Below are 27,995 nucleotides of genomic sequence, written 5' to 3' on the forward strand. Positions count from 1 at the left end.
GTCCATTAGGGTCACGAAAGTTAACATAGATAAAGATTGAGAGATGAAACGGCGATTTTATAGGTGGTTACCAGTGTTTCGAAGAAACAAACTGCTTCCATCTTCAGGACCGAATCCATGTATGGCAAGGGATTGAAGTGAAATAATTGTCATATCTCCTACTTTTACAATCTGCGACATGTAAGCATCTTCACTATGCACTGTGTGCTTTATAATGACGTCATGGTTTGCACGTTCGAGTGCAACGGAAGAAGTTGTTCAGAATGGTGATGTCTAGCTCGTTTTAATTGCAAATCGAGCTAGGCAAAGACGCTGATAATATCAGGGGACTTTGTGTCGAGCATGTCAATGTAGCATAGCACAGTGCTATAGGGACCTACACTCCTTAACTCTTTAAAGCACCCTGCCATACGCTACGATGTAGTACAGTTCTTCCATACGGTGTTTTCTATGATTCTCACTGAACAAGCATTGAACAATTTGCCTTTGTGAGGTAAATGCAATGTGCTTTGTGTGTTGTAAGGAAAGGGATTCATCAGAATTATTCAGATGAATTTTAAGCTTCAGAAAGTTTAACATTGTCACGTATTAGGGGTTTGCCTGACTTATGAAACGGGGTTTGGATTTGATGACTGAATTTTTTTTCCCCTTGGCACTACAGCCCCAGTGGGCCTAGGCCTACCTCCATGAACTTATCCGTTCACTTCGGTTTTTCTAGATCTTACACATTCGGTAGGACTCCTTGGGCGGGTGATCAGCTCGTCGCAAGGTCTCTACCTGTACACAAACACAGAAAAACGCACACACACACATCTATGCCCTGAGTGGGATTCGAACCCACGATCCCGACTTCCGAGCGAGCGAAGACGGTGCATGCCTTAGACCGCTCGGCTACCGTGACCGGCGAAGATTGAATTTATTGGACCTTTTTACATCTTGTTACAACATACCACAAATCATTACCTTGGACTGGACACGCTCGACTTCTAACCACACTACACTAATCTACTTCTCTCCACTGAACTACTGAACTGTCAGTTATTGTTGCTTCTCGTTATATATCCATTGCTTAGCAGCGGATGTCCTCTATTGTTGTGTATTCTTTGTCGCGGGATGTGTTTACTTAGTCGTTGCCTATCAATGGATTTATGCGTCCTTATGAAAGGTGAAAGGCAAAGATTTTTTTGTGCTTAATTAATTAAGCACTATTCCATGAAGATATAGGAGTAAGTGGTGGTATAGCTCCACCATTCTTGACCTCGGCACTAGGAAGTGATGAGCGGTCAGCTTTACGCCTCTACCGCCTTACCCCGGGGAAAGGGCCCACGGTACCCATTGGAGATAAGGCTGGGTTTCCTCTGGAACCCGTCTGGACACTGTAGATAAAGGCAAAAAGTCAAAGTTGACCCTGTACTTAACTAATTAAGCACTAAGCCATGAAGACGTATGGGGCAGTGGATGTATAGATCAACGTTTCCTTGACCTCGGCACTAGTTGGAGGTGAGTGGTCAGCTTCACCCCCCGGCCGCTTTATCCCTTTGGAAAGAGTCCCCCTCCTCTTACCCATTGGAGAGGAGGTTAGGTGGACCCCAGAGCCAGTCTCGACGATTTTGAAAAGAGAAAATTCTTGACACTATCGGGATTCGAACTCCAACCCCTCGGTCGTCCAGCCCGTAGCCAGTCGCTATACCGACTCTCTCGGCTACTCTGGACACTGTAAAGTAGAGAAGAATCTCTTTCCTCTACCGGGAATCGAACCCCGACCGTCCAACTCGTCTCTATACTGACTGAGCTACTCAGGCTTCTTGGTTTAATTGTAGGTGTATACCATAAACTTTTATCACATAGTATTTTGCTGAGAGGCATCCAAAGAAAATCAATGTATGCAAGTAGACCGGAGATAAGTTAATGCTATTAGCATAAAGTAGAGGAACCAGTGAAGTCAGGTAATTTGATTGTATCTGACAGGACAATAAACTGCTGCAGCATTTATAAGATTTGTTTCAACATTTGCGGCAAAGAGGCACTGCTAGAGTCAAGCAGTCTGCTCGCAACCTTTTTCTGACACACAGACACACTCTGCTCCGCATTAGAGCGGTCCCGGGTTTGAGTCTTGTCCCGGATTCCATCTGCACGTAGATTCTCTTAGAGCTTTCGAGGAAATATCTGGATAGTCTCTGAGATTATCCTTTCGGATGCATTATTCACTGGTCACACTATCATTCCACGTTGTAGTGTGGGATATCACAGAGTACTGATAGACCAAAAGTAAAGTAAATATCACTATTATGCGTATGTGTGTGATTGCAATCCAGCCACTGCCGACACAAGTTCTATCGTGTCTAGGTGTGATTATGGACCGGAATTTTGGATTGGATATTGGATTTATTGACCACCTATACACACAACTCGGAACTACGACTAACTTCAGCGCCATCACTGATTTCCATAATTTAATAATCACCCCAGCACAGGCTAAGTCTTTTCCAGCCTGCTGTCTTCACGAGCCTTTCACTAGTAACGGCTTCTAACAGTTGAGATTCTTCAGCTTCCGCTTTCAGGTCCTCTCTGAATGGCGTCTCCCTTCTAACTGACTCTTTTCTTCACAGATTCCAATACAGAACTGATTTCGTTGGTGCACAGAGAAAGAAGAAAGAAAGAAAGAAAGAAAGAAAGAAAGAAAGAAAGAAAGAAAGAAAGAGCATCGATTTAAGAAGGTTCCCAGGCTTTGCCGGCTCGTCCTTCCGGTAAGAGTAAAGTGAAAGTGTAGGCGTTAAGATGATTAGAAGCAACGACTTTAGAGAGTTGAGAGAGAGGGGCCGCGGAGCTTTAAATTTCAAAAATTAGAGTTTACGTGTATAATTTGGTAATTTTGACAGCAAGGGATCGTAATTTTGATGAATTTAAATCGGGAGGGCTGCATGAGAAGCATGCAGTAGCAACTTGGAATTTGGGAACCATCTCAGCATTTGCTTATAAGACAGAGGAAAACGAAGAAAACCTGTGTCGAGATGGCCGGTCGCAGGATGCAACTGATTTCGTTGCCGCAATTATCTTCCTTATAACTCATCAACACGGACCACGCAGAGAACACCGTTCATTCTCGCATGTGTTGCCGCGGAAACATGTGGGAGGGCTACATTAAGGCGCGATTTTAATACTAACATGAATTGTGCTTTATGAGAACCACACAGTGCAACGTAGAATTTTACTACAAACTCAGCATTTGCTTTCGGACCGAGGAAAGTCGCGGAATAAACTTCTCGCACAAACGATTGCAGGCTATTGTGGTATCATAGTGACTTCTAGCTAACGCCGCGGCTTTCAAATGGCCGGACTCTGTGCATAGTCCTCAGAGGTGCTGTTGATTTGTTTTAAACCTTACACAAATTATGTATTTAAATTTGCATATTATTTCTTTCTGTCTGTTTCTTTTGACTAGTAACGAACTGTTCTTAGATCCATGCAGAGAGAGACAGTGCAACTGCCAGCAATGTTTATTGATTTTACCGGATTCATATTCATAATATACGAAAATTTAATAAAAAACCTGTAATTCCTATACAATCTGTAGTATTGCAGAGGGTTTGTCCCTTAGGTCAAGATATATCATCAATTAGCACGTAATTTTTGCTTGTTTTAGTTCTCTTAGGGTTCTCGACGCTTCCAGCCCTTGGTGGAGGGAAGTGCTCAATATGACAGCCTAAAGACTGTGCCCTCTGTGAAGCCCTCAGAAATATGTTACTTTGTAACTTCTACGCTACCGCGTGCCCCCATTTTGGCTTTAATACATTTCAAAAATAGCCCGTGGTCCATATTTTATCAGATTCTCTGTATTTTGAAGTAATATCAATGAAGATCTGTGATCAAATTGATTATGATGAGATGGGACGGTCATTTAGCACGAGTGGTGATCAGAAATACCAAAAAATAATGGTTGAAAGAATGAAGTGAGAAAATAGAAGACCAATCTGTATGGGAGAATAATATTAAAATGAATATTAAACAAATAGGGTGGGATATTATGGAATGGATTAATCTGGCTCAGGGCAGAGACAAATGTTCTTATGTACACGATAATCTCAGATTTTCAGAAATTTAGAAACTTTGTGGCAAAACTGAGTTGCGCCCATATTCTCAAGAGGAACCCCGCTCCACAGAAATGGCTAATTAATCCGTTAGTGCATGAAAAGTACGAAGTTGCTGAAGTAAGTTCAAAATTTACTCTGCAGTTAATGTTTCTCTCTTCGAAACCAGCCGCGCTCTCTTTAAAAGAGGAACCATTTTCTTTATTATTAACATAATGGTTGAACGGTCACTAGAAAGCAGTGCAGGCACTGCTGCATAACTTGCAGGAATATACACAGTGACGTGTAAGTGCAAGACAGAACAATGGAAGAGACTTGCGTCCACGCAGCATGGCATCCCGTGGTGATGACAGACAGCCCACATCATGTGACCACGTCAACAGTATAATGTTCGCAATGATGATATTTGTGAAACACCCTGTTTCCCCACCCGTTCTCTTGTTCTTCCACTGATGCATTTAACCCTCAGAATCCTGAAATTCATTACATACTTATAATTCTTCAGCAGCTAAAGCATTGGTAGCTTCTCATGAACAACTCATTTCCATGGAGTGAGTGAATATTTAGAAATTCCGTTATCCTTCCAAAGATCATTGGTAAAGTTTTGTACCTTACTCACTCATGGAGCTGAGCCCTTCTGGAAGAACCGCCAAGTCTGCAGCTACTCAAGAATTTCCCAGCATTTTAAGGAACCCGAAGGTTCTTTACCGTGTTCACAAGAGCCCTCCACTGGTCCCTATCCTAAGCCAGATCAATCCAGTCCATCCTATCTCGCTAAGATCCATTTTAATATTGTCCACCCACCAACGCCTTGGTCTTCCCAGTGGTCTCCTTCCTTCTGGCTTTCCCACCAATATCCTATACGCGTTCGTCTCCCCCATGCATGCTACATGCCCTGCTCACTTAAAAAGTTATGTACCACCTATTAAAATGAATGAATTGTGATTTGTGCTTACAGAGTGTATTCATTTGTTTCATATGCTTCCAGCAATAAGCAATGATTTACTCCTTAAACAAGAGCAATAAATTAGTTTTTTGTGAAAGAGACACATTGTGTTTCCTGTTACGCAAGAAATGAACTTATAAATGTTATGTAGATGCTTTTCAAGCTTCAAAGGAATAAACGTGAGACAAGACATCTTGTATGATCAGGTGGCCTAGGGTTCGAGTGGAAAAGCGTTCCAAGTGCGCATCATTGCGATGCAGACGAGCGCCTGGATGATAGACTGATATGGTCATTGGCGTGAATACAGACACTGCAGCAGAAGAGAATGTGACATGGTAAACACAGCGCTGCTGCAGCATACAAAACAAATGATTTAATATAGACTTAACATTCCTACCAGAACTGACTGATACAACTTCAATCCGTATATGGACAGTTTAGTTTCCTTATTCCCTACTAGCAAAGTACATATTCTTCGCCCTGGATATAGCGTCTGCCCTTATGAATGAAGCTCATCATTTTTCTTTTATTGCTAGTGGGGTGGGACTAAGTCCCTTGTACTGCGGCCACTTCTGGCCTATTGTACCAGCCCCAGATGATAGGTGAGGGTGATTGTGGAGCAGTTGGTGGAATGAAGATTGGCAGGGGAAACCGAAGTACTCGGAGAAAACCTGCCCTAGCACCACTTTGTCCACCACAAATCCCACTTGACCAGACCCGGGATTGAACCTGGGCCGCCGCGGTGGGAAGTCAGCGACTAACCGCTTGAGCTATGGCGCGGCCAACATGGAAAGTTTCCTGATTCCGTACAAGCAAAGTACATATTCTTCGCCCGGGATATAGCGTCTGCCCTTATGAATGAAGCCTAAGTACCAGAGAAGTAATAATTATGCCCAGAAGCTGTAAAGCAGTACTTGACTATCCGCTTGCATCCATTTCTACGGTACAGATTGTCAAAAAGTAGGGGACATTTCGTTTTCAGGCCTACAGCTGCCAATAAGACAATAATACGAAAGTTACATTTCGATAGATGCTAGACTGGGATTAAACTGGTTGAAAGTTTGGTCGAGCAGTTGGTTCTTATAAGCATGCTGATGAAGCTCTGGTGTCCTAGAAAGGGTGAAGAATTTATTCAGTAACTGAACAAGTATTAACTTCTGAAGAGTGACATGCTCCTTGGAGTTTAACTAACACGACAGCCCCGATAGAGTCAAAATTACCATCTACAAGACAACACGGGAATTTTCAATATACCACATGATGACGTCTCCACGGGAGTCCCACTACACCCAACTTGCAACCCGATTAAACGGGACACAACGCATGTGTACATAACAAGATTTCATAACGTCATACTCACCTAGGAAGGAATCTTAATTTCTATATTAATTTAACATTAAACTAGATATACAGTAATTAAAATAATTATACCTAATACCAACACAATTATACTTTAAATTACGACAATACCAAGAGATTAGTTACCAAGCGTAGTGTTATATGTTATATAGTCATATTCAAAATACGAATCCACATTAAAAAAAGACAAGTCCAACATCTAAGCACAAACAATTCAACTGATGATGACCGAATAAGGGTCGAATCATGTCATGGTTCAAAGAATTTTATGTAAATATTTGTATATTTTTATAATTTATATGTCGACTGGTTAATTATATTGGTGGCCATCACTAGGCCACCATCTCCATGAAGCTGGCAGCAAGAAATGTTGATTTTTGCTTGGCTTACTCTTCGATCCTGAAGATATGGTCCAGTGAAATATCATTGGCTACCATCAGATTAGACGGCGTTGTATCACCGAAGATAGAATTTTTCATAATCCTGGCTGTAAGAACCTTCAATCCAACATGAACAAGTTTGTCAACCTGCTGCAGGGTATGAAGCTCTATAGTGGAGAGAAAAGAGTGAGGAAATATGAGTTCTTTTTTTCGTTTCCTTAGAACCGCCTCCCAGGTGCGTCTTTCCCCGAAGGGATGACACTAAGCAAGCAAACCACTGATAACATATAGATAGATCTGTTTACCTGGAGCACGGTACTTTTGAAGACAACCCAAAACATAAGATAAGAAAGCAACATGTAGGTCTATTTTGTTATTTGCATGCAAAATTGAGATATGAAGTGGTTACTGAAGCTAACGCTCTACTTAATTCGTTGAATCATGAAGTTTCCTTGAGAAAATGTTTTTTTTTTTAAATTGCTTGAACCGCGAAGAAAACATACTGCGTCTCAAATACCAAGACTGACTTGTCAGGGCTCTTTAGGGAAAGAAACGCTGTTCATTGTGAACATCGTACGAGACACATTCAGTGGGCTACATGCAGAGATTTCAGTGTTAAAAGAGGCGGTGCATATAGTTACCATTATATTTTAGAGGGTTAAACAAACTTCGTGAAGTAGAGGATAAACATGCTCCACGCCACAGTCAGGGTATTCTCGGCTTCTCTCTCTATCTGATAAACTTTCATCTGTTTATTTGCTTACTTACTCATGGAGTTGAGCCCTTCTTGAGGAGCAGACAATTCTGCAGCTACTTAAGAATTTCCCAGCATTTTATGGAACCCGAAGGTTCATTACGGTGTTAACAAGAGCCCTCCACTGGTCCCTATCCTGAGCCAGATCAATCCAATCCCTACCATCCCATCCTATCTCTGTAAGATCCATTTTAATATTGTCCACCTACCTACGCCTTAGTCTTCCCAGTGGTCTCTTTCCTTCTGACTTTCCCACCAATATCCTATATGCATTTCTCCCCTCCCCATTCGTGCTACATGCCCTGCCCACCTCATCCTCGTTGACTTGATCATTCTAATTATACTTGGAGAAGTGTACAAGTTATGAGCTCCTCATTATGCAATTTTCTCCAACCTCCTGTCAATTCATCTCTCTTCGATCCAAATATTCTCCTCAGCACCCTGTTCTCAAACACCCTCAGTCTATGTTCCTCCCTTAATGACAGAGACTTTGATCTATACGCTGTAAAATATTACATAGTATAGTTAGTTTATTTGAAGAACAGACATTTCAAATTTGGTTTACTTAAAATGATTAATGCGATCCATTTTTATGTGTAAAATTTGTTAGAAAACGCAAAGAACGAATATTTTTAAAAACAAAAAAAAACCGAAACTTCGAGCCTTATTTCAAGAAGCAAGTAGAATTTTAAAAATGGGGGTTTAATATAAATATTAAACGTTTCTGCGCCATGAAACAATTAACTTTTCCATTTAAAAATTTTCGGCATAATTCTTCCTGACACATTTTTTGCCTCTTCATGGGAACTAGTGCTTTTCTCCATACATCATTTCATTAATTGCATGCAACGTTTCAAACTATTGACACGTGATAGGGCAGACTATAGACGCAGTTTGGTTTGATAATCAGATTTATTTGATACTTTTATACATAACTCGTGACTACACTTTGCAAGTCACACACAGACTAGTATTCTCAGTCACTCCCTTCATTTCCTTTGCTTGGTAACGGCTTCCAACATCGAACGTTCCCCTTCTTCTGACTCCCCGAGCTGTCCCGGTCCTCAGCTACCAGCTTCTCATTCTTCACAGCTACAAATCTCAACTGACTGCTTACTGCAGGCTCGCTCTCGGTTCTTCTCCATGCTCTCTACTCGACTCTTCTCGGACTGACTGGTAATAGCAGCTGATCCTCCTTATATAAGCTCGGCACGTACCGCTCAGAAAACACCGCTTCCAACATCTCTCCTATTGTTGCGTGCGTGTCCGTTGCGACCTTCAGGTGACGGCAACAGAGCCATTGTCTAGCAACGGTCGTGTTTAGAGAGCCGTTCCCTAGCTACGGATCTTTCTGCTGGCTTCACAGTTCTTGCTTTCAGCAGCTATGTCACAGTATTTTAAAAAGTCCATTAAGACATTTCGAAGTTTTCAATGAAATTCCAAAAGCAAGTTTTAATATATTTCAGAAGATTCCATTCAAAAGCTTCCCGAACATTTTAAAATATTTATTCCAAAACTATCAAAATGATTCAAAAGATTTTGTTCAGTAGTTCTTTGTTTATATAACACTTTGCTTTATTCTGTTCCGAAGTTTAAAATAATTCATACAAGTTATTTTCTTCTATTGGTTTCCATAGTAGAGTTCAACATATCTTTTACATACTTCAGTGATTTCAAGGAATTTGCAATGCGTCATGACGCCATGTTCTAATCTACCTGCGACCTCAGTCTTGATGCATTCATTCATCCACAACTCACTGCATTTTCCAATCAGATATTCTTAGATATCCTTTTGCTTTTCCTTTTTTTTTTTCTGTGGCGCTACAGCCGCAATTTGGGCCTAGGCCTACCTCCATGAACTTCTCCGTTCACTTCGGTGTTTCTAGATCTTACACATTCGGTAGGACTCCTTGGGCGAGTGATCAGCTCGTCGCAAGGCCTCTACCTGTAGACAAACACAGAAAAACGCACACAAACATCCATGAACTGAGTGGGATTCGAACCCACGATCTCGGCTTCCGAGCGAGCGAAGACAGTGCATGCCTTAGACCGCTCGGCTACCGTGACCGGCTAGATATCCTTTACTAATATAAATCCAAACCCATTGCCTACCCTCGCAACCTTTTCGAAATGGTTTTATTTCTGGTTTAGCAATTGGAGACCTCAGCTGAACGCTTATATATTCTTCTTCTTATCTGGCGTTACAACCCTCTGTGAGCCTTGATCTGCTTGATAACAGCTTTCCAACTATCTCTGTCTTGTACCATTATCCACCAAGCTGTCACGTTCTGAATTTTTATATCTTGCAGTACATCATCCAGCCATATTAATTTTGGTCTTCCTTTCTTTTTGCAGCCTCATAGCTGGAAGAAGGTTAATTTTCTGCAGAGGAAACTTTCATCCATCCTTCTGGTATGCCCTAGGCACTTAACTTGTCTATTTTTATTGATTAAATTATATTTGGTTCTTTGAATAATTTATATAATTCATTATATTGTCATATGTAGGGGGGTACGCGTGACGAAAATAACGGGTTCTAGATGCGTGATTGGATTTATTGGCGCTTCTGTTACAAATTCTTATAATCACACTCACTTATAACACTATCGCTATTCTGTACACTTTCGGTTCACCGTTGCAAACGCACTAGAATTCTCCGTCTGCACTAGTCGTTTCCTGACAACGGATCCCAACGCAGAAACTAGCACTTCAAATCAGTATGAAGTCTTCTTGGCATTTCTTGTTCAGTCACCCTGGAACCCCGGAATCCTACCAAAACTGCGTCTACTACTCACTCCTCCAGCTCACTGTTCGGCTTCGGATTCTGCTTACTTATGTAGCCTCAGAACGGACACGCCTCACAGAAAACACACGTCACGTGATTGCTACCCAGCCAGTCCACTGGTGCGCTGGCTGGACCTACAGAAAACGCATGTCACGTGGTCTGCATCCAGCCAGTACATTGGCATGGTGGCTGGGCCAACAGAAACATCACGTGACCGCTACCCAATCTTGTGTGACGCCACCGCGGACACAAGGAAAACACTGCTTCAACATTGTTGGTCGTGTGTGTGTGTTGCGGGCGCTGCCTAACAATGGATTTACATGTCACAATATTTTATTCTCCAAATATTTAGGCCATAGATCTTCCTTAGAATTTTTCTTTCAAGAACTTTAAGTTTATCTTCATTTACTTTAATGAGTGCCCAGCTCTCACTAACGTAAAGTACAACAGATTCTATATGGGTTTTATATACTTTACATTTAGTATATTTTCTTAAAAGTTTTGATCTCAGTAAATTCTGCATCCCATAATAGCGTTTATTCCACATGTTTATTCTGTGATTAATTTCCACATTAACATTTTTATCACAGGTGACTGTGGATCCAAGATACTGGAATTCATTTACTTTTCTATACTCCTTTGTATATTATAATAGAACGATTATATGTATACGAAAACAATTGACCACTTATATAAAGAAATGTGCATTATCGGTGTCTTATTATTTTCATATGATAATTTCAATTATATTATGAATAAATTTGTTCCGTTTAATTATTGCAGAATATACCTTAAACATGGAATCCGTTCCTGCTTGGTTAACGATCGGAGACTCAAACATCGGGAGTGTAAGTAGAACGCACATATGTAGCGAAGCAAAGAGTGCAAACGTCGATCAACCTCCGCGATGCGTGTCTATCAGACGGGGACTTAATCCAAAAAGAAGTTTGAGCGCAAAAATGGGCCAAACTCTTATTTGCTCTCATGAGGTTGTTCCACATTTGCGCTCACAGCTTCCTTTATTATGATTAAATACTTATATATATTCCATTTTCATTTTTATTCCCGGCGAAATGAAGAAAAACACATTTACGTGTTTATTCCAAAATAAGGTACAGTTACCCAATTTTATGACGTACACAATTCGATTGTAACACACTCTGAATATGTCATGAAATTAAAAGTGTGATTTCTGTGATTTGTAATATAAGTCATTCACGGAAAAATGTAAAAAATTAACTCTGGACAGATGCTTAAATTTGTGGCTGCATTATTGAAACATCTGTAGAGAATCGATAAATCTGTGGGCATACTTCTAATTTCCTGGCTCCATCATGGAGCCATGTATGGAGAATTGCTGTGTACACATATCTACATGGCTGTATTACAGCACGATGTACAGAACTCCGAAAACTAACAGCGAAACGCAGACCTAATTTCGCAAACAAACTGTCTTCTCTTGAAATAGGATAACTATATGACGAAATGTACCATTTTCCACTACGCAATTCGTCTCTATAAGACATGCAATAATCTTCGTTGTTAATTTCTGTGATGCAATGAGTTTCTAATATTCAACTTCACTTACTGATTGAACTCAATTTACGACTGACTGAATTATCATACGAGAATATATATACTTTTTTCACACAATTAATTTTCTTACTATCAGTTGATTCACCTTAGTATGAAAGATGAACCAAAATGAGTTCTAAAGGGTTCTGAAGATGGTGCATAACACTCAGAATAACTGGAGTTTTGAAATTTTTCTATCGTCCGGTATTCTAAAAACCAGAGAACATAAAGTTTCGGAAACTGTCTGCGTTTCCGTCATCAGGTAAAGGAGAGACACCTACTCTGTTGGGTCCCTTATAAAGATCCAGTGATTGAGGTTAACTCTTTATCACCTGAAGACGGAAAAAATCCAGTTTCCGAAACGTGTTCTATAGTTTTTATAATACCGAACGATGTCAAAATCTAAAAAAACAAAACAATAATTTTGAGCAAAATGAATTTATATACAAAACTCAATGAGTGTATTGTGAATACAGTATATTTGAATTTCCACCTGATAGTGACCAAATATGGTCGAAACATACAGTAGAAACAATATTATGAAATATGTATTCGGAACCAACACTTCGTTGGTTAGAGGACAGCAAAATATTTATGCTGACGGTTTTTTTAATAATCATAAATTGATACAGATCGCGACAAATATTTAACGCGGTTAGTCAGTTCATCCACACAGCACACTTGATAAGTAACATACACACCAAAACCGACAATACCCTTGGCGTCGAGGAGGATTTGGATTGACTTCAATTAAAAGCATTATGAATATATATTATCATAATTATCAGCTATTTGTTTGTTTACTTTTACTTTTATTCATTATTATTTCTTCCAAGTACTTACCTGTAATTTGTATTTGACTTTTAATAAGTTTGTCTATAATGTAATTCATTCATCTGCACTGTGCTGTGTCTGTAATTGGCCTTGCGGCTGTTGACTCGGCACATTAATAATAAAGAATTGAATTGAATATGAAACACCGATATCACTAACGCGAAATGCAGTGACGAATATTAAAAGAATTTCATTTTATATCCTGATATTGTTTCATGGTGGTCGATATACAACTGAAAATAAATTCTAACCCTTTACATATTATGTATGAGAATATCGCTTTAAAATTCTCCATTCTGCAACGGGTACGGTACTTGAGAAAACTGTTGAACAAATGTAGTAGAGTGGATGAACCTCTCTGAGGTCACTGGACCTTTTAATTGACCTAATCCTTCCAGCCGCACTATGGCCCTGGGGTCGATTCAACTTCTAACAGAAATGAGTACCAGGAATTAATTAAATAATTTTCCTGGGGGTAAAGGGCGGCCGGCGCGTAAGGCTGCCAACCTTACCGTCATCTGTGAGCCGACTGTCCATACAATGTGGGAGCCTCGACGTCTCACAATCCTATGGGCCTTCACGGCCTGGTACAGGGGTAGCTTTACTTTACTCTCTTTACAATATGGAATAGAAACACAAAGAAAGATTTCGGAAACAAGAATAAATTTATAAAACTTTAACCTAAGTTTATATCTCAATGTCACATCAGTTTATTTTCTTTATAAATTTTAGGTTTCCACAGCGGTGAAAATTCATATGTAGTATTTTGTATTACGATGCTGCGTAGTCTACTCTCCTTAAGATGGAGGCGGTATATCCCTCCGAAACACCAGTAATCACATTCCAGTACACGGGGTGTATGGCCTTACAAGCTGAACAGCAAGTAAAAAGGCGCGTGTTTGATTCCAGATGTGGCAGGATATTGAGAGCGTGTTGCTGGGTGAGGGGCAGAGCTACTGTAATCCCGGGGCACCTCCACCACCGGCGCCATCAGCACCACCGGCACCACCGCCCGCGCCAACAGAATATCTGGACTACAGCTACCATCCTCACTTCAACTCCCACCACCCCATAAAGAGTGAACCACAGGGAGTGCCGGAGGACAATCCAGCTCAGTCGGGTTGCAGTGGATATGGAATGTCTTCATCCTACCTGGGACTGTTGGACGCTAAGCAGGCGATGTACCAGGGAGGCAGCTATACCAGCTACCAGACGCAACCCCCCCACTCTGATGCATACAACGGTACCATGACTATAGTGTCGCCCCCCGCCAGCCCGGACACCCCCCTACCGGTCCTCAGACATAATCAGTTCCCGCCACCAGCAACCCCGAGCCCGAACCACCATCATCACCACCATCCCCCCGAAATGATGCATCACCAGTACCCCATGTCGCAACGTCTTGCCCATCACCACTACTCCAACATCAGAGTGATGACGCCACCCTCATCGCCACACCTTGCCAACCTCCGGCACCATCCACACCACCTTCATACATCCCCCCATGCGCCTCCATCCTCCTTCATGCCGGGGGAGCAACAGGCCCCGCCACTTACAAAGGCAAAGCGGGGGCGCAGACGGTGGGGACGCAAGAAAGTGACCACGCATTCGTGCACATACGCGGGCTGCGTGAAGACCTACACCAAATCGTCGCACCTGAAGGCCCATCTACGCACGCACACGGGCGAGAAACCGTACCAGTGCAGCTGGAAGGGCTGCGGCTGGAAGTTCGCCCGCTCGGACGAGCTGACTCGCCACTACCGTAAGCATACCGGCGACCGGCCGTTCCAGTGCCGGCTCTGCGAGAGGGCGTTCTCGCGTTCCGACCACTTAGCGCTCCATATGAAGCGCCATATCGCCGTATGAACTGTGATAAACTCTCATCGAAATATAGATGGAATTTCATAATTGTATATAATACTGTTATGTGTCGGATGACATATAAAAATTACTATAAATTCAGTAAACAGTGTGATCTTTCTATACTTCCTCCCATATATTTCATCTCACATCCCTTGTATCATCACATTTAGTGCTTCAAAATGTGCATTCTACATACTGTGATATAACTGAACTGCCAATATAGATCCAAGATAACTGAGGAAACCTTCGTTTTTACTGATTCCCTGTCTTCAATCTTACATTATACTTTCTATTCATCTGTTGCCTATTTAACGACGCTACCAACAGGTCAGACGATGCCCAGTCAGGTGATCTTACTGAACAATGAACTAGAACGGCCCACATTAATCTAATTTGTGACAAATCTCTGGGTTGTCCCTAAGAGACTGAGAGAACACACGAAAGACCGCAGTGAGGATGATCTGTTTATACACCTAAATTTGAATCAGGGGGCCTCCCGAACACGAGACAGGAATGATATACATTCAATCATTAAGCTGGGTCATTAATCGATACATCGATTCCCAGTCAGGCTCAGGAAGAGTTTCGTACGTCTGATACAGACGCATACAACGCAGGATGGAATTCTCTTACGAAGGACAACATTTAGCTCAGGACACAGAAACATGTATTTTAAGCAGGATCTGCTACATTACAGATGCATATGGGTTCAGAACTTGGAGTGGTCATGTGACGTTCTCTGACAGACAAAAGGAAGATGGAAAACTTCATCCAGCTAGAGGGAGTAGGAATGTATGTTAAATGAAGTTAATAATTTGGTTTCCAAGATGTCAAAATGTGCCCCAAACTATCAGATGTACAGGGAAATATAATTACGGCATTCTGTGACACAATAGCATGCAATCTGATAGGTAGGCAACCAACCTTTAGCGATCTCTCGCAAGGCAGGAAATGAAAGATGCTTCTAAACCGAACATTGAGGAAGCATGTCATTTGACGCTATACACATGGATACACTAACAGAATCATTAAATAAATTACATTTTCATTGAATTTCAGTCAGCGGCTTCATAATTGAAACATAAAAACACCGGCAGATAATACAGACAAACAGTTACACATTTCATGCATTCACTCTACAATTTAACTTGTCTCACAATTAAAGTGGTAAGAATTTATGCCATGAAGAAATGCACTCTAAAGTACGTAAGTGTACATAATGTGGAAACACAACGAGGACACGTGTATCGATATTCATATTAAAAAAGAATGAAGAGAGGATTGCTTATTGACTGGTGGGTCGAAACAGCCTCTCGTCCTAATTCAATAAAAAGTGTTCCAAACCTCTGAATCTAATGCCACAAATCTATCTATCTATCTATCTATCTATCTATCTATCTATCTATCTATATATATATACGGATGGACGGACAGACAGGCAGATAGATAGACAGATAAGTAGATAGACAGACAGACAAGCATATATAGAGATAAATAGACAGATATATATATTTATCTCTATATATGCCTGTCTGTCTGTCTATCTATTTATCTATCTATTTATCTGTCTGTCTGTCCGTCCATACGTTAATCCGTCCTTCCGTCCATCTGTCTATGGCTCTACAGCCCTTCATTGGACCTTGGCCGCTTTTTTTTTCAGTTTCTTCGTTTTTACACAGTCTGTAGAACTTCTTGGACGAGGAATGAAGCCATCACAAGGCCGCTAACTAACACCTAACAACACAAACAGAATAAACGCACACAGATATACATGCCTAGAGTGGGATTCGAACCCATGATCCCAGTGTTTGAGCGGGTCAAGACTGTTCATACCTTAGACAGGACGGCCATTTTGATTGGCAATGGCCACAAATGGCTACATAACATGTAATTGTGAATTGCTCCTTAATTTATACAGTGATTGTTATCCGTTACTCTGTCGTAAGGGTCTCGTTTCTGAACCGAAATTGATCCTACAATGACGCGTTCTGCTACGTTGCCTTTTGCGATGCAAGGCGGAAGAAACTATGGGCCTTAAAGGCGGAAAATGGACCGAAATCAAAGACCAAGTTCTTGTTTGTTTTCTTTTTGTAAAGATTCTGGGTTTTCGTGAGAAATATCTTTTGTTGCTTTCTTTTAATGAGCGTAAAATTAATTAATTACAGCAAAATATTAATATGTGCATTTTAATTGTCTTTCAACTTTGTGCTCAATTTAATATTGAGTCTCTACTCATGAAATTGAAAGGCCAAAATAAATTAGAGTGTATATTAATCTTCTGCTATGTTCAAAAGAGCACCTCTGAATGTTGAAACGTACGTGCAGGGTAACAGTTCTGCGATCTTCACTCATGTTGTTTTATTTGTTTCGAAAATCTTACAAATTATTAGACGCGTACTGGACATAGAACATGTTTCTAACTTTCCTTTAAACCATGGTCTAAAGCCTGTTTCGCTCCGAAAAATATTTCCTACTTACTGTCAGGATGCCCGAGACAAAACATACAATTTATGGTGTAAAGTTAAGGGTAAAAATGAAGTTGTCCCTGTGCTTAACTAATAAAGGCGTGTAGGGGAGTGGACGTATAGATCCACATTTTCTTGACCTCGGCACTAGCTGAGGTAAGTGGCCAGCTTCACGCTCCAGTCGCTTTACCTCCGGGGGAAAGCCCACAGCATCCATTGGGTAGAAGACAGGGTGGACTCCAGAGCCGGTCTGGACGACGTGAAACAGAGAAATTTCTTGAAACTACTGTGACTCGAACTCCGACCCCTCGGTCGTCCAGTTTTAGCCAGTCGCTATCTCGACTACGTTATCACGGCTCCTAGGAAAGTGAAACTGCAAAACTCTTCGATATCAAATGCAACCAAAATATGGGACAGATGGAGAGACAGACTGAGTGGTACAGGTGTTTTCGTAGTCACTCTCCAGTGGTAGCAGCGCGCATATATATGTACACACAAACATTGCTGCCTAGGAATTGTTAGCCGTTGACCAGTGATGGACGTATTATCGTCCGGCCTTCCTGGCGGCACGTCACAGTATTTTGAAGAAATGTTACATGGAACAACAAAACACTCAATTTATAACCAATATAATTTTTCATTAAATGATATATTTCTAGATATAATTACACAAGAAGTAATTGGAAAAAACTAATCCTCTACTATTCTTCTATAAGACAGGGGCCTCATAGAAAATGATGAGCCGAAAAAAGAAATTTTTCTGTTGTGTCTGTATTCGTTGCCGCGCCAACGTTTTCACCAAACTTTTGCCTAGCAACGAAGGGAATACACCTACAGAAGCACAGACAGATGGGCGGTATTCATGCAGTTGAGATGGGCTCAAGTGCCATGGCATACATACCAAGTTTCGTAAAGATTGACTCAGACTTTCAAAAGTTGATAGGGGAGGTTCACAAAGGCACAGATAACATTGTGATTTCATAACCCTAATTTTATTTTATTTTTCCTTCGAAGTAAGGAAAGTAGGCTAAAATGAGTGAGTGTGTTTAGATGCATTCAAAACGCCGATAATTTTGTGAGCGATTTGTCTGCCACTCGCGACAACCCGTGTTTCAGTTGATCATCTACTCAGCCTTGCTCTTTGTGTGGGAGACTGGAAACCTTGAGCGCCGGCATACAAACCGTTCCTGAATTGATTATTTTCTTTTGAAATTATTCTCCTTTTCTCTCGCTTTATATCTTTTCCCTTATCCTTCAACATTTTCTTCCATCCGTTCCTGTGAATGAAATTAAAATTTTACATCTTGAAGTCGATTTATTAATGTACAGTTACATATGCGGACAGGCTGTGGGCGGAAATCCCCTTTCGTGCGTGGGTTCAAGGCTACTCCCTGCGCAGACGTTAAGAAGCGCGCTCGTAGAGGGATAAATCTGTACATACACAAACAATGACTAAACCCATTCAGAAAACACACCCAAATGTAGAGTTGCCGTTTAATGGAACGTCTATTTGTTCCTCTTGTCCCATGCTTGACCAGTACTATCGCAAACCCGGAAGCAGCCCACAAATTATACTCTTACGTGTATTAGTGACTGTAGACGGGGTTCAGATTGGCTAATAAATTTATTGAACACTCACGTGTTGTAACTACAAATGATTATAAAAGTCTCACTTGATTACACGCTCTAAAGATTACTGTAACTGCAGCACACAAAATAAAATGTTCAGTGTCTTCCTTCGCTGGGAGATGTTTGGTAGCGGATCTTGTGTGGTGAACGCTTCACAACTGAACACTGAAATACTGAGCTGCCTTGTTAATTCCCTTACAAGTCGAGTCGAGTCTTATGTTACGACCGACTCTCAGTCGGTCAGTCTGTCTAGGAATAAAGCACCCATTTGGGGCTAACGACAAGATTTTTATTACTGTCAAACACTTGCGGGTTTGTTGATGTGGTGCGCTCTCTCTGATGAGAAGACGGGTCTCTCGTTTACAATTGCTGCTGATCCTCGCCAGCGCAGTCATTCTCGGGTCCGAATCCCATGGGTCTCACGACCATATTTTACTGTCTCAGAATCGAGACTTCCCTTTTCGTCGCCTCCTACGACTCGCAGGGCTACGGTGGAGGTATTCGAACCCGCTTCCACACGGGAAAGTATTCCCTTACGAATTAATTACAACTCCTTTATAACTTCCAGACCACCCGAATATAGATCACCACCCTGAAAATTTGGTGTTACTCTGTTTTTCCCGTTGCTATGGAAACGTGCTTACCGAACTGTTGCCTAGCAAATGAATTATTCCTTGTCTATTCTTTGCCTCTGGAACGTGCTTACCGAACCGTTGCCTAGCAAATGGATTATTCCTCGTCTACTCTTTGTCTCGGGAACGTGCTTACCGGATAATTGTCTAGCAACGGACTTCCACTCTGGCTCCACTATTCCGGCTTTCAGGCTTCATGTCACAATACCATTCCTGGTATTAAAAATTCTACAAAAATTCTATAAATTTCTTTTATATATCCACTTCATTCCATGAAAAACCTGAAGCGGAGTTGCTTACAAACTGCAAAACACCAACGGAAGGAGGTTCCATGTAAATATGACTTAAAAATTCCAGAATCAGAAATTGAAGAATGGGAAAGAGTAGAAAAGTGTTTAATGAATCAGAATAAAAGTAGAAGAAAAAGTAATTTCCCAATTTTCTGTTCTTATTTATTTAGGAAATACCAGGAAGAGTCAGTAAAAGTCACGAAAGGAAATACAACAGCTGTAATGGATGTTATAGGTTTTCTATATGTATCACTAGGTAGCAGCATCATCCATCCATCTATGGCTCTACAGACCTCTGATGGACCTTGGCCGCCTTTTCAGTTTCTTAATCCTCCTTAATACTCCTTGGACTGTGGATCAGCCAGTCACAAGGTCGCCACCTGCACATAGACATCCATGCCTTGAGTGGGAGTCGAACCCACGTTCCCAACGTTCAAGCGAGCGAAGACAGTTAATGCCTTAGACCGCGCGGTCATTGTAATTGACAATTACATGTAACTATTCTGTGTAAACAAAAAATTAAACTAATAGTGTACTGTATTTTGAAACCTGAAGTTCGTCTGAAAATGTAATTATACTTTTGCTGCTTGTTCACAGACAATACACTGAATCTCAGTTACAATGATAAAGCGCGTAACGAACTCTGTTCACTTTGGGAATCCTTTGGAACTTGTGAATGAAAGAAATTCCTTGGGAAAATGTGTATAGTGTTGATGTGAAATTTGGAATTTGAGTCCCAGTAGGGTTAATAATTTTCACTTCTCCATATCGTCCATACATGCCCTGGGGCCCACCAAACCTATCAGAGGGGTTAAGAGGCCAGGGCGTGAAGCTGACCACTCACCTCTTACTAGTGCCGAGGTCAAGAAATCATGGATCTATACAGCCACTCCTCCATAATTCTTCATGGCGTAATACTTAATTAGTTAAGCACAGGGACAGCTTTACCTTTTTTTTTTATAGATAATGCATATATATGTATATAGGACTATATACTCGTATATGAATATGCTAAAATTTAAGCCGTCTTATTGTTGTAACTGTATGTATTCATGGCGATAAGTATGAAATATCTAAGCATATGCGTCCCACTTGAGGAACACGTTGTTTGCAGCATCCGCCCACCCTGTAAGCCATTGAGTCTCATATAAGCGTTATTAACGATTTCTTAAGCGCTGGTGGGGCTGGACATATATGAAGTATTATTTCAGTTTGAGAACGTAAAGTTGTCTTTAGGACGCAAAGGATTTCCAGTGAAACACATCCCACGCAAGTGTTCAGCGTGTATACAGGATACATGATTAAATTTAAGAATCTTGATAATGTTATGATCAGAAAGCAAAAAGGCAAAGAGTTCCTAGCAGAACTAGAAAAATAAACATGACTCGTTCCTGCTGTATCGATTCACTGTTATACAAATCTTTATGTTTATTTTTATTTAATTTACGCTAGAGAAAAAATTATTAATAAGCGCAGATGTAATGCAGGTTAAATATATAGAACACAATCTTCATACATCTCTCTGACTCCATAATTGTAATTATTGAATTACAATATTATTCCATACCAAAATTCTAAGCGCCTCACACTGGAAAATAAACTGAATTTTCCTGGTAGTTAAGGCGGTCGGCGAATAAGACTAACAACTTCATCGCCATCTGTGAGCCGATTGTTTAAAAAATGTTGCAGCCTTAACGACTCATAACCCTATGGGACTCCAAGGCCTGTTACAGGGATAGCTTTACATTTTTTGTAACTCCCACCATACATAATTTCATGACGCTGAAGTAATTGTATCTCGTCTCTATATTATTAGACGTTTTCGTGTCGTGTCGTGCTGTGTCGCGTTCCTTTTCCTGATTGGGGGAAATTAAAATATACAGTGTGATCTCGTTTACATACCTGCTGTTATAAAGGAAACTACACTAAAGTAGGTGACATATGTTGATAGTCGTGGACTGCAGACATTTCTAACGTAAGAAACTGCTTATGCATTCTTCTGCAGGGTCATCAGACCTAAAAAATTTGTCTTCAATGCAAAACAAATTTAACGGCAACATTCTTATGTGTATAATTTGAATCAACGAACTTCATTGTATAGGGCCCTATTTTAGAAGCTAGTTTTGGAAAAAATGTAAAGGTAAATTTATCTCAGTAACATACCGTGGAGACCCACACGGTTCTTAGACGTCGAGGCTCCCATACTTTCTATACAATTGGCTCACAGATGGCGTCAAGGTTACCAACCTTACAGGCCGGCAATCCTTCACCCCTAGGAAGATTTCTGGTACTTATTTCTGTTAGTGGCTGAGTCGAACTCAAGGCCATATTGTGGCTGGAAGAAATAGGTAAATTGAAAAAGAAATCCAATGAATTAACTGGGAATCGAACCTGCGGCCTTTGTTTCTCATTATCTGTACATCAACAAGTCACAGAGGCTATATATTCTATATATTCCAACCTACCATATTTTTTACCCAATTGTGGAAGTCTGTTTATCTATCTATCTATCTATCTATCTATCTATCTATCTATCTATCTGCCTGCATATTTATCTGTCCATGCGTCTATGCCCATCTCTCTACTACCTATCGACCTACCTATCTAATGCTCTAGAGCCCTTGTGGATCTTGGTCGTTTTTTCTGTTTCATAATCCTATACACAGTTGATAGGACTCCTTGGACGGGGGATCAGGCCATCGTAAGGCCGCTACCTACACACAGAGCAACACAAACACAGAAAAACGCACACATACATCCAAGTCTCGAGTGAGATTCGAACCCACGATCCTGGCGTTTGAGCAGGCGAAGACGGTTCATGCCTTAGAACACTGTGATCAGCCCCAATTGTATAAACATACTGTATCTTAATTAGATACTAATATTTCTTTTTGTTCTGATAATATTTTACTATGATACCTAAAGAATAAATTGGAATCCTATAATACCAGAATTTCCCCTTTCTTTAAAAGACCTGCAATTTGAATAACGTTTAATTAAGAGCCTGCCTGTGGCCTCTTATCATCGTCCCCTTGAATGAAATACACATCTTGACAATCTATTAGTGGCCAATTTTAATATTATCATATCAATACAGCTAGGTGTTAAAACTTGTCTGTTTCCGTCAGATTATCTCACCAGAACTCCGTATGCACTCGATATGCATGTGTTCCAGAAAAAAAATAAGGTGTGCCAACATCTGAACACGAAGTTTAGAAACTGAAATGTACCGTTCGGTGTTCATGCAAGTTAATCTTCTTAGGCCCCTAAGCAGGAACATCTTTCAGCCGAAAGGATTTCCATACAGAAAGGAAGGAGAATGTTGTGACACAGCGGCAGTCACTGTAAATGGAACAGCAGAAGTTTTAAAGTAAATTTCGGTTTATTTTTAAAACCACGTTTTAACTGTAAATTATATTCACATGTATAAGTGATATAACAACGGGCTTTGGATTGGCAAATGAATTTGTTGCTCACTCCTTTACTATCATTCGTAATCACAATAAATTATAGCGTTATCGATAATCTACCCTCTTCACAAATCACTAGGACGCGCTAAATCTTCTCAGTCTTCTCTAGCCGCATCCTCGCAACGGATTTATAACGGTCTCACTGTAACTACACCACATATAAAAGTCTTCTCTTTATAGGATGACTTTCAGCTGGAAACTGAACTAAGACTGAACTTCTAACCGAACTGAAAATTGAGTCCGATTCTTGTGTCCTATGTTACGACCGACTGTCAGTCGGCCAGTCTGTCTTACAATGAAGCACCCATCTGGGGCTTACGACCAGATTTGTATTACTGTCAGACAGTTGCGGATTTGTTGATGTTGGGCGACAGACGACAGAAAGGGTCTGTCCTTTATAATTGCTGCTGGTCCTTGCCAGCGCAGTCATTCTCGGGTCCGAGTCCCATGGGACTCGCGACCATATTTTACTGTCTCAGATTTGAGACTTCCCTTTTCGTCGCCTCCTACGACTCGCAGGGTCACGGTGGAGGTATTCGACCCCGCCTCCACACGGGTTTCTCCCATGAACTGACAATAATTGCCTTCTTGTTATATGGCCTCGGTTCGGACCATGCAACAGAAAACACATCCGTTGCACAGCAGTGAATACGAGTATATGAGAACCACACAGAAAACATCTTTCGGCACCGGTTCTATTGTTATGTGCGTGTATTGCGTGAGATCAATAGAAATGTGTCTACTCTTCTGTTGGTTCCGTATTTGTTGCGGGCTTGTTTACCGAGTCGTTCCGTAGCAACGGGTCTACATGTCACATTATATTTATTCGAACTGTATTGTTCTTAAAATATATATTAAACATTTCCGTCAGCAATATTACCAGACCGAACTTTGTAACGGATATAGAGTGTACATCTATTTTTATGCAGTAGGAACCGCGTTTATAAATTTCATTTCGATAACTCCTGGCTTCAAAGTGTTAAAGCGTTCTCTGCTGGAACAGGATACACGTCATATTGTAACTCTGCCCTCGAAGGGAAAGCAGCAACTGAAAACGTATGCAATCACGAGGCAATTAAATCGCAGCGACATCTAGTGGCAGCACGTTTAGCTACTTCCGGAGCGAAATTGTTTGCTCTGACATCCCATAGCCCTGTGTCCATACTTCCCTCATTAATGTGATGCTCCTAAAACAAGCAAAGTCCCTTTCAGTTCCCTTCACAACAAGACGCAGCAAGGACAGGATTTCGCTTGCTAATGGAGTCTTCTGGTGTTCATGTGATATCGACAGAAGGAAGTTCTCTGGCGGTCGATGGAAGAGACGTCACTAACTGACTTGTTTCTGCTTACAGGATACATTAGCGCAGACTTCAGTGGTTTCGCATTTGGTTATAAGACTGATTACCAACTATTTTTTTTATTTTTCTCATGAGGTGAGTCCCCTTGGTACTACGACCACTGTTTCGCCTGTTGTATCAGCCGCAGATGATAGACGATGCTTTTGGAGCAATTGGAGGACTGAAAATTGTCCCTGGCCTCTTCTTCAGTTTAAATCTTTTTTTACACAGACGGTAGGACTCCTTGGACGAGGGATTAGCCCGTCGCAAGGTCGCTACTTACACACAGGACGACACAAACACAGAATAAACGCACACAGGATATCCATGCCTGAGTAAGATTCGAACCCACGATCCCAGCGTTCTAGCGAGCCAAGACATTTGTTGCCTTAAGGGACCCATACACGTACGAGTCTGGCTCGGGAGTCAAACTCGGCTCGGGTTCCAATGAGCCAAACTAGTTCGTATGTGGGTCGCAAAGTTGGGAGTCAGCTCAAGTGTTTGTGGTGAAATTAATCCGAGCCCGGCTCCCGAGTCAAACTCGCCGAGTCAGACTCGTACGTGTATGGGCCCCTTTAGACCGCGCGGCCACCGTGATCGGCAGGTTGAAGCTGCTCGTTTTAATATTCTTTCTGAAGTATGTTAGGCTCTTTAGTCTGTGATGTAACTTGTCGCAGGGACTGTCGCTTGTGCCAAAAATGATGAATACGCAGTTTAGCAAACAATGGCCACGCGACCGACGTTACACGAACCCCACTGACTCTACTTTCAATATTTATCTTCTGTAAATAAAAATTAATCACGTATAATTCATACGGGGTCTCTGTAGCAAATAGCTGCGTGCAGCTGCGAAAGTGGCTTGGACATTGTCCTCAAATGCTGTATATAAAGGAGGCAAACTGGCTCAATTCCCCCCCCCCTCCTCCACCGGCAACTTAGCTCTAATGAAAAACTACATGACGTCTGACGAAAAAATTGTATCACTTTGAAAAATTCATTAAAGCAACAAAGACCCGATACAGCGTGACCAACACAGATGTCAGTAGTGTAGATGTTTCGTGTAGCTTTGCTTAGCTGTAATTAATATTTGAAAACACTAGCAAATTTCAAACAAAAAAAGAAAAGCTATTGATGTCATAATAAGATAAATGTTTAAGGCAAGTCTACAGTCAGCAACGTTTTGTTTACTTCATATTCGTACGTATCTATGTGCTTACTTTGCGTATGCATACAGGCATACCTCGTTTTATTAGGCTTCGCAGATATTGCGTTTTTTGCAAATTTAAGTTCAAGGAGTAATTTCGAATTTAAAGTCTTAATATTTAAGAAATGCACTTCGTAAGGTTACAGCTGCCATAAATAGTGATTCTTCTGATGGATCTTGTCAAAGTAAATTGAAACCTCTTGAAAAGGATTCACCTTCTAAATGCCATTAAGAACATAGGCAATTCACGGGAGGAAGTCAAAATATCAACATTAACAGGAGTTTGGAAGAAGTTGATTCCAACCCTCATGGCTGAGTCTGAGGGGTTCCGTACTTCAGAGGAGGGAGTAACTGCAGATGTGGCGGAAACAGCAACAGGACTAGAACTAGAAGTGGAGCCTCAAGATGTGACTGAATTCCTGCAATCTCATCATAAAGTTTTAACAGATGATAAGTTGCTTCTTACGTAGGAACAAAGAAATTGGTTCCCTGAGATGGACGCTACTCCTGGTGAAGATGCTGTGAACATTGTTGAAATGACAACAAAAGATTTAGAATATTACACAAACTCAGTTGATAAGCAGTGGGAGGATTTGGGAGGACTGACTCCAAGTTTGAAGGAAGTTCTCTTATGGGTAAAATGCTATCAAACAGCATCGCATGCTACAGAGAAATCTTTCGCGAAAGGAACAGCCAATCGAGTCTGCAAAGTTCACTCTTGTCTTATTCTGGGGAATATCCACAGCAACCGCCACCCTGTCCAGTCAGCAGCCATCAGCATCGAGGCAAGTCCCTCCATCAGCAGAAAGATTACGGCTCGCTGAAAGCTCAGGCGATGGGTAGCATTTTCAGCAATAAATTATTTTTAATGATTTTTTTTTTCTGTATTCACTGTTCCAGTTTATAACTGACTCGTAACTGCCCTTGAACGAATTTTGTCACTCTTACTTATATAGCCGCGGAACGGCCATAGACCTACAGTAAACACCTATCACGCGATCGCTATCCAGCCAGTCTATTGGCACGTCAGTCGGATCTACAGAAAACACAGCTTCCTCTATTATTGATTTGTGGACCGTATTTACAGTGTTGTTTCGCAACGCGTTGGTCATATCCGTTAGAACATTTACAAGTCTGATGCCTCTTACCCTCGGAGAAGAGATACCAAAATGAAGACACACAAATACCTGTTGTCCCCGAACACTAAAGGCGCGTCCACATTACTCGTGCTCGTGTTCGTGCTCACCAGGCTTGTGCTCGTCGGAAGACTCGTCTGGCTTTTACTTGTGCTCGTAAATCTTCGTCCACACTACTTCAGTTGCTCGCCAGGCTTCGGCGCGTGAGGATCCGTATATTTACCCGTAGTGTGTATAGGCTGTAGTCGTATTTTAATTTATTGGCTATAGTTCTTAAATTAACAATTTTAAATTTGCTTGTCTCGTGACTTGTCATATCGTCCACATTACTCGCGAGCATAGCGAGTCACACGAGCACGAGCACGAGTAATGTGGACGCGCCTTAAGGAGTCTCTATAGCAAGGTCAACACGTGTTTGTGGAGCAAACTGTTACACATGCAGTCAGTAAAGCGAGAGCCCGTCTTGTTTTACGTACAGCAGGTTGCATATCCCTCTTCTCCTCAAACAGGAGATATAAAAATAGGAAGAAAGATCAAACGCTTTGCCGTACGTCATCATCTGTCAAGCGCGAAACATAGGCTTGATAACAAGCCTACACGGATCGGCTGAGAGCCAGAATAACAGGCAGTTCCTCCTCCATTCAAGCAAAATCGATTTCACCAGGAAGAATGTTTGCGCAGTCGCAAACCGCCTCCATTTACATCCGGCAAATATGAACGACCAGACTGACAAACATTTGACACTGTCATCAGAAAGGCCCTATTTTCCAGGTTGTATTCCCCTTCACAAGTGGCAAGTATCAGTGGGAGGGACTAAAGTAAAAGAATTCAATATCTCGATGCCAGGACCCGGGCTGGTTAAGGGAGCCCACCGCAAAATACATTATTCGCCTTGACGATGGGTACTGTAATGAATGTCGAAACGCTGAAACAGATTCAGTACGGGTGCTTATAAACATCTAAAGCCTAAATTGTGCATTATACACAGAACATGAGGACCCAATGTCCATCTCTTGGTAGCGAGACTTAGATCTGTCCTGTATTTGTGAAGTATCAATTCCGAGTTCAGTCAATTTTTCTAGTTTTTAATTAAAACCTTCAATTTTCAATTTTTTTTTCCAATTCGCATAGTGGGGTGTGGAGTCCAGCTGGGTCCACTCGGCACGGCGGCCACCGATTGGTCTATTGAACCTGCCCCGGGTGATTATGATGATGGTGAATTTGGTGAAATTAAGATTGGTAGGGGAA

General features: G+C 41.3%; 1 protein-coding gene across 3 annotated transcripts in view; it reads left to right on the forward strand.

Annotated features, from left to right (window-relative positions):
* Positions 1-14,688, forward strand: part of LOC111865746 (Krueppel-like factor 2) — a 45,294-nt gene extending 30,606 nt beyond the window's left edge. Inside the window, exons 1-3 of one of the 3 annotated variants that reach the window (XM_023854013.2) lie at positions 9,883-9,939; positions 11,096-11,160; positions 13,631-14,688. In XM_023854013.2, coding sequence (XP_023709781.1) covers positions 11,110-11,160; positions 13,631-14,587 — 1,008 coding nt within the window. In that variant the 5' untranslated portion in view covers positions 9,883-9,939; positions 11,096-11,109 and the 3' untranslated portion in view covers positions 14,588-14,688. Of the gene's footprint in view, positions 1-9,882; positions 9,940-11,095; positions 11,161-13,630 lie in introns of those variants that run through there. The other 2 variants (XM_023854012.1, XM_023854011.2) reach the window with 2 other exon arrangements.
* The last annotated feature ends 13,307 nt before the right edge of the window (positions 14,689-27,995 follow it).

Source organism: Cryptotermes secundus, unplaced genomic scaffold (assembly GCF_002891405.2).
Source record: "Cryptotermes secundus unplaced genomic scaffold, Csec_1.0 scaffold183, whole genome shotgun sequence".
In the NCBI taxonomy this organism is placed as follows: domain Eukaryota; kingdom Metazoa; phylum Arthropoda; class Insecta; order Blattodea; family Kalotermitidae; genus Cryptotermes; species Cryptotermes secundus.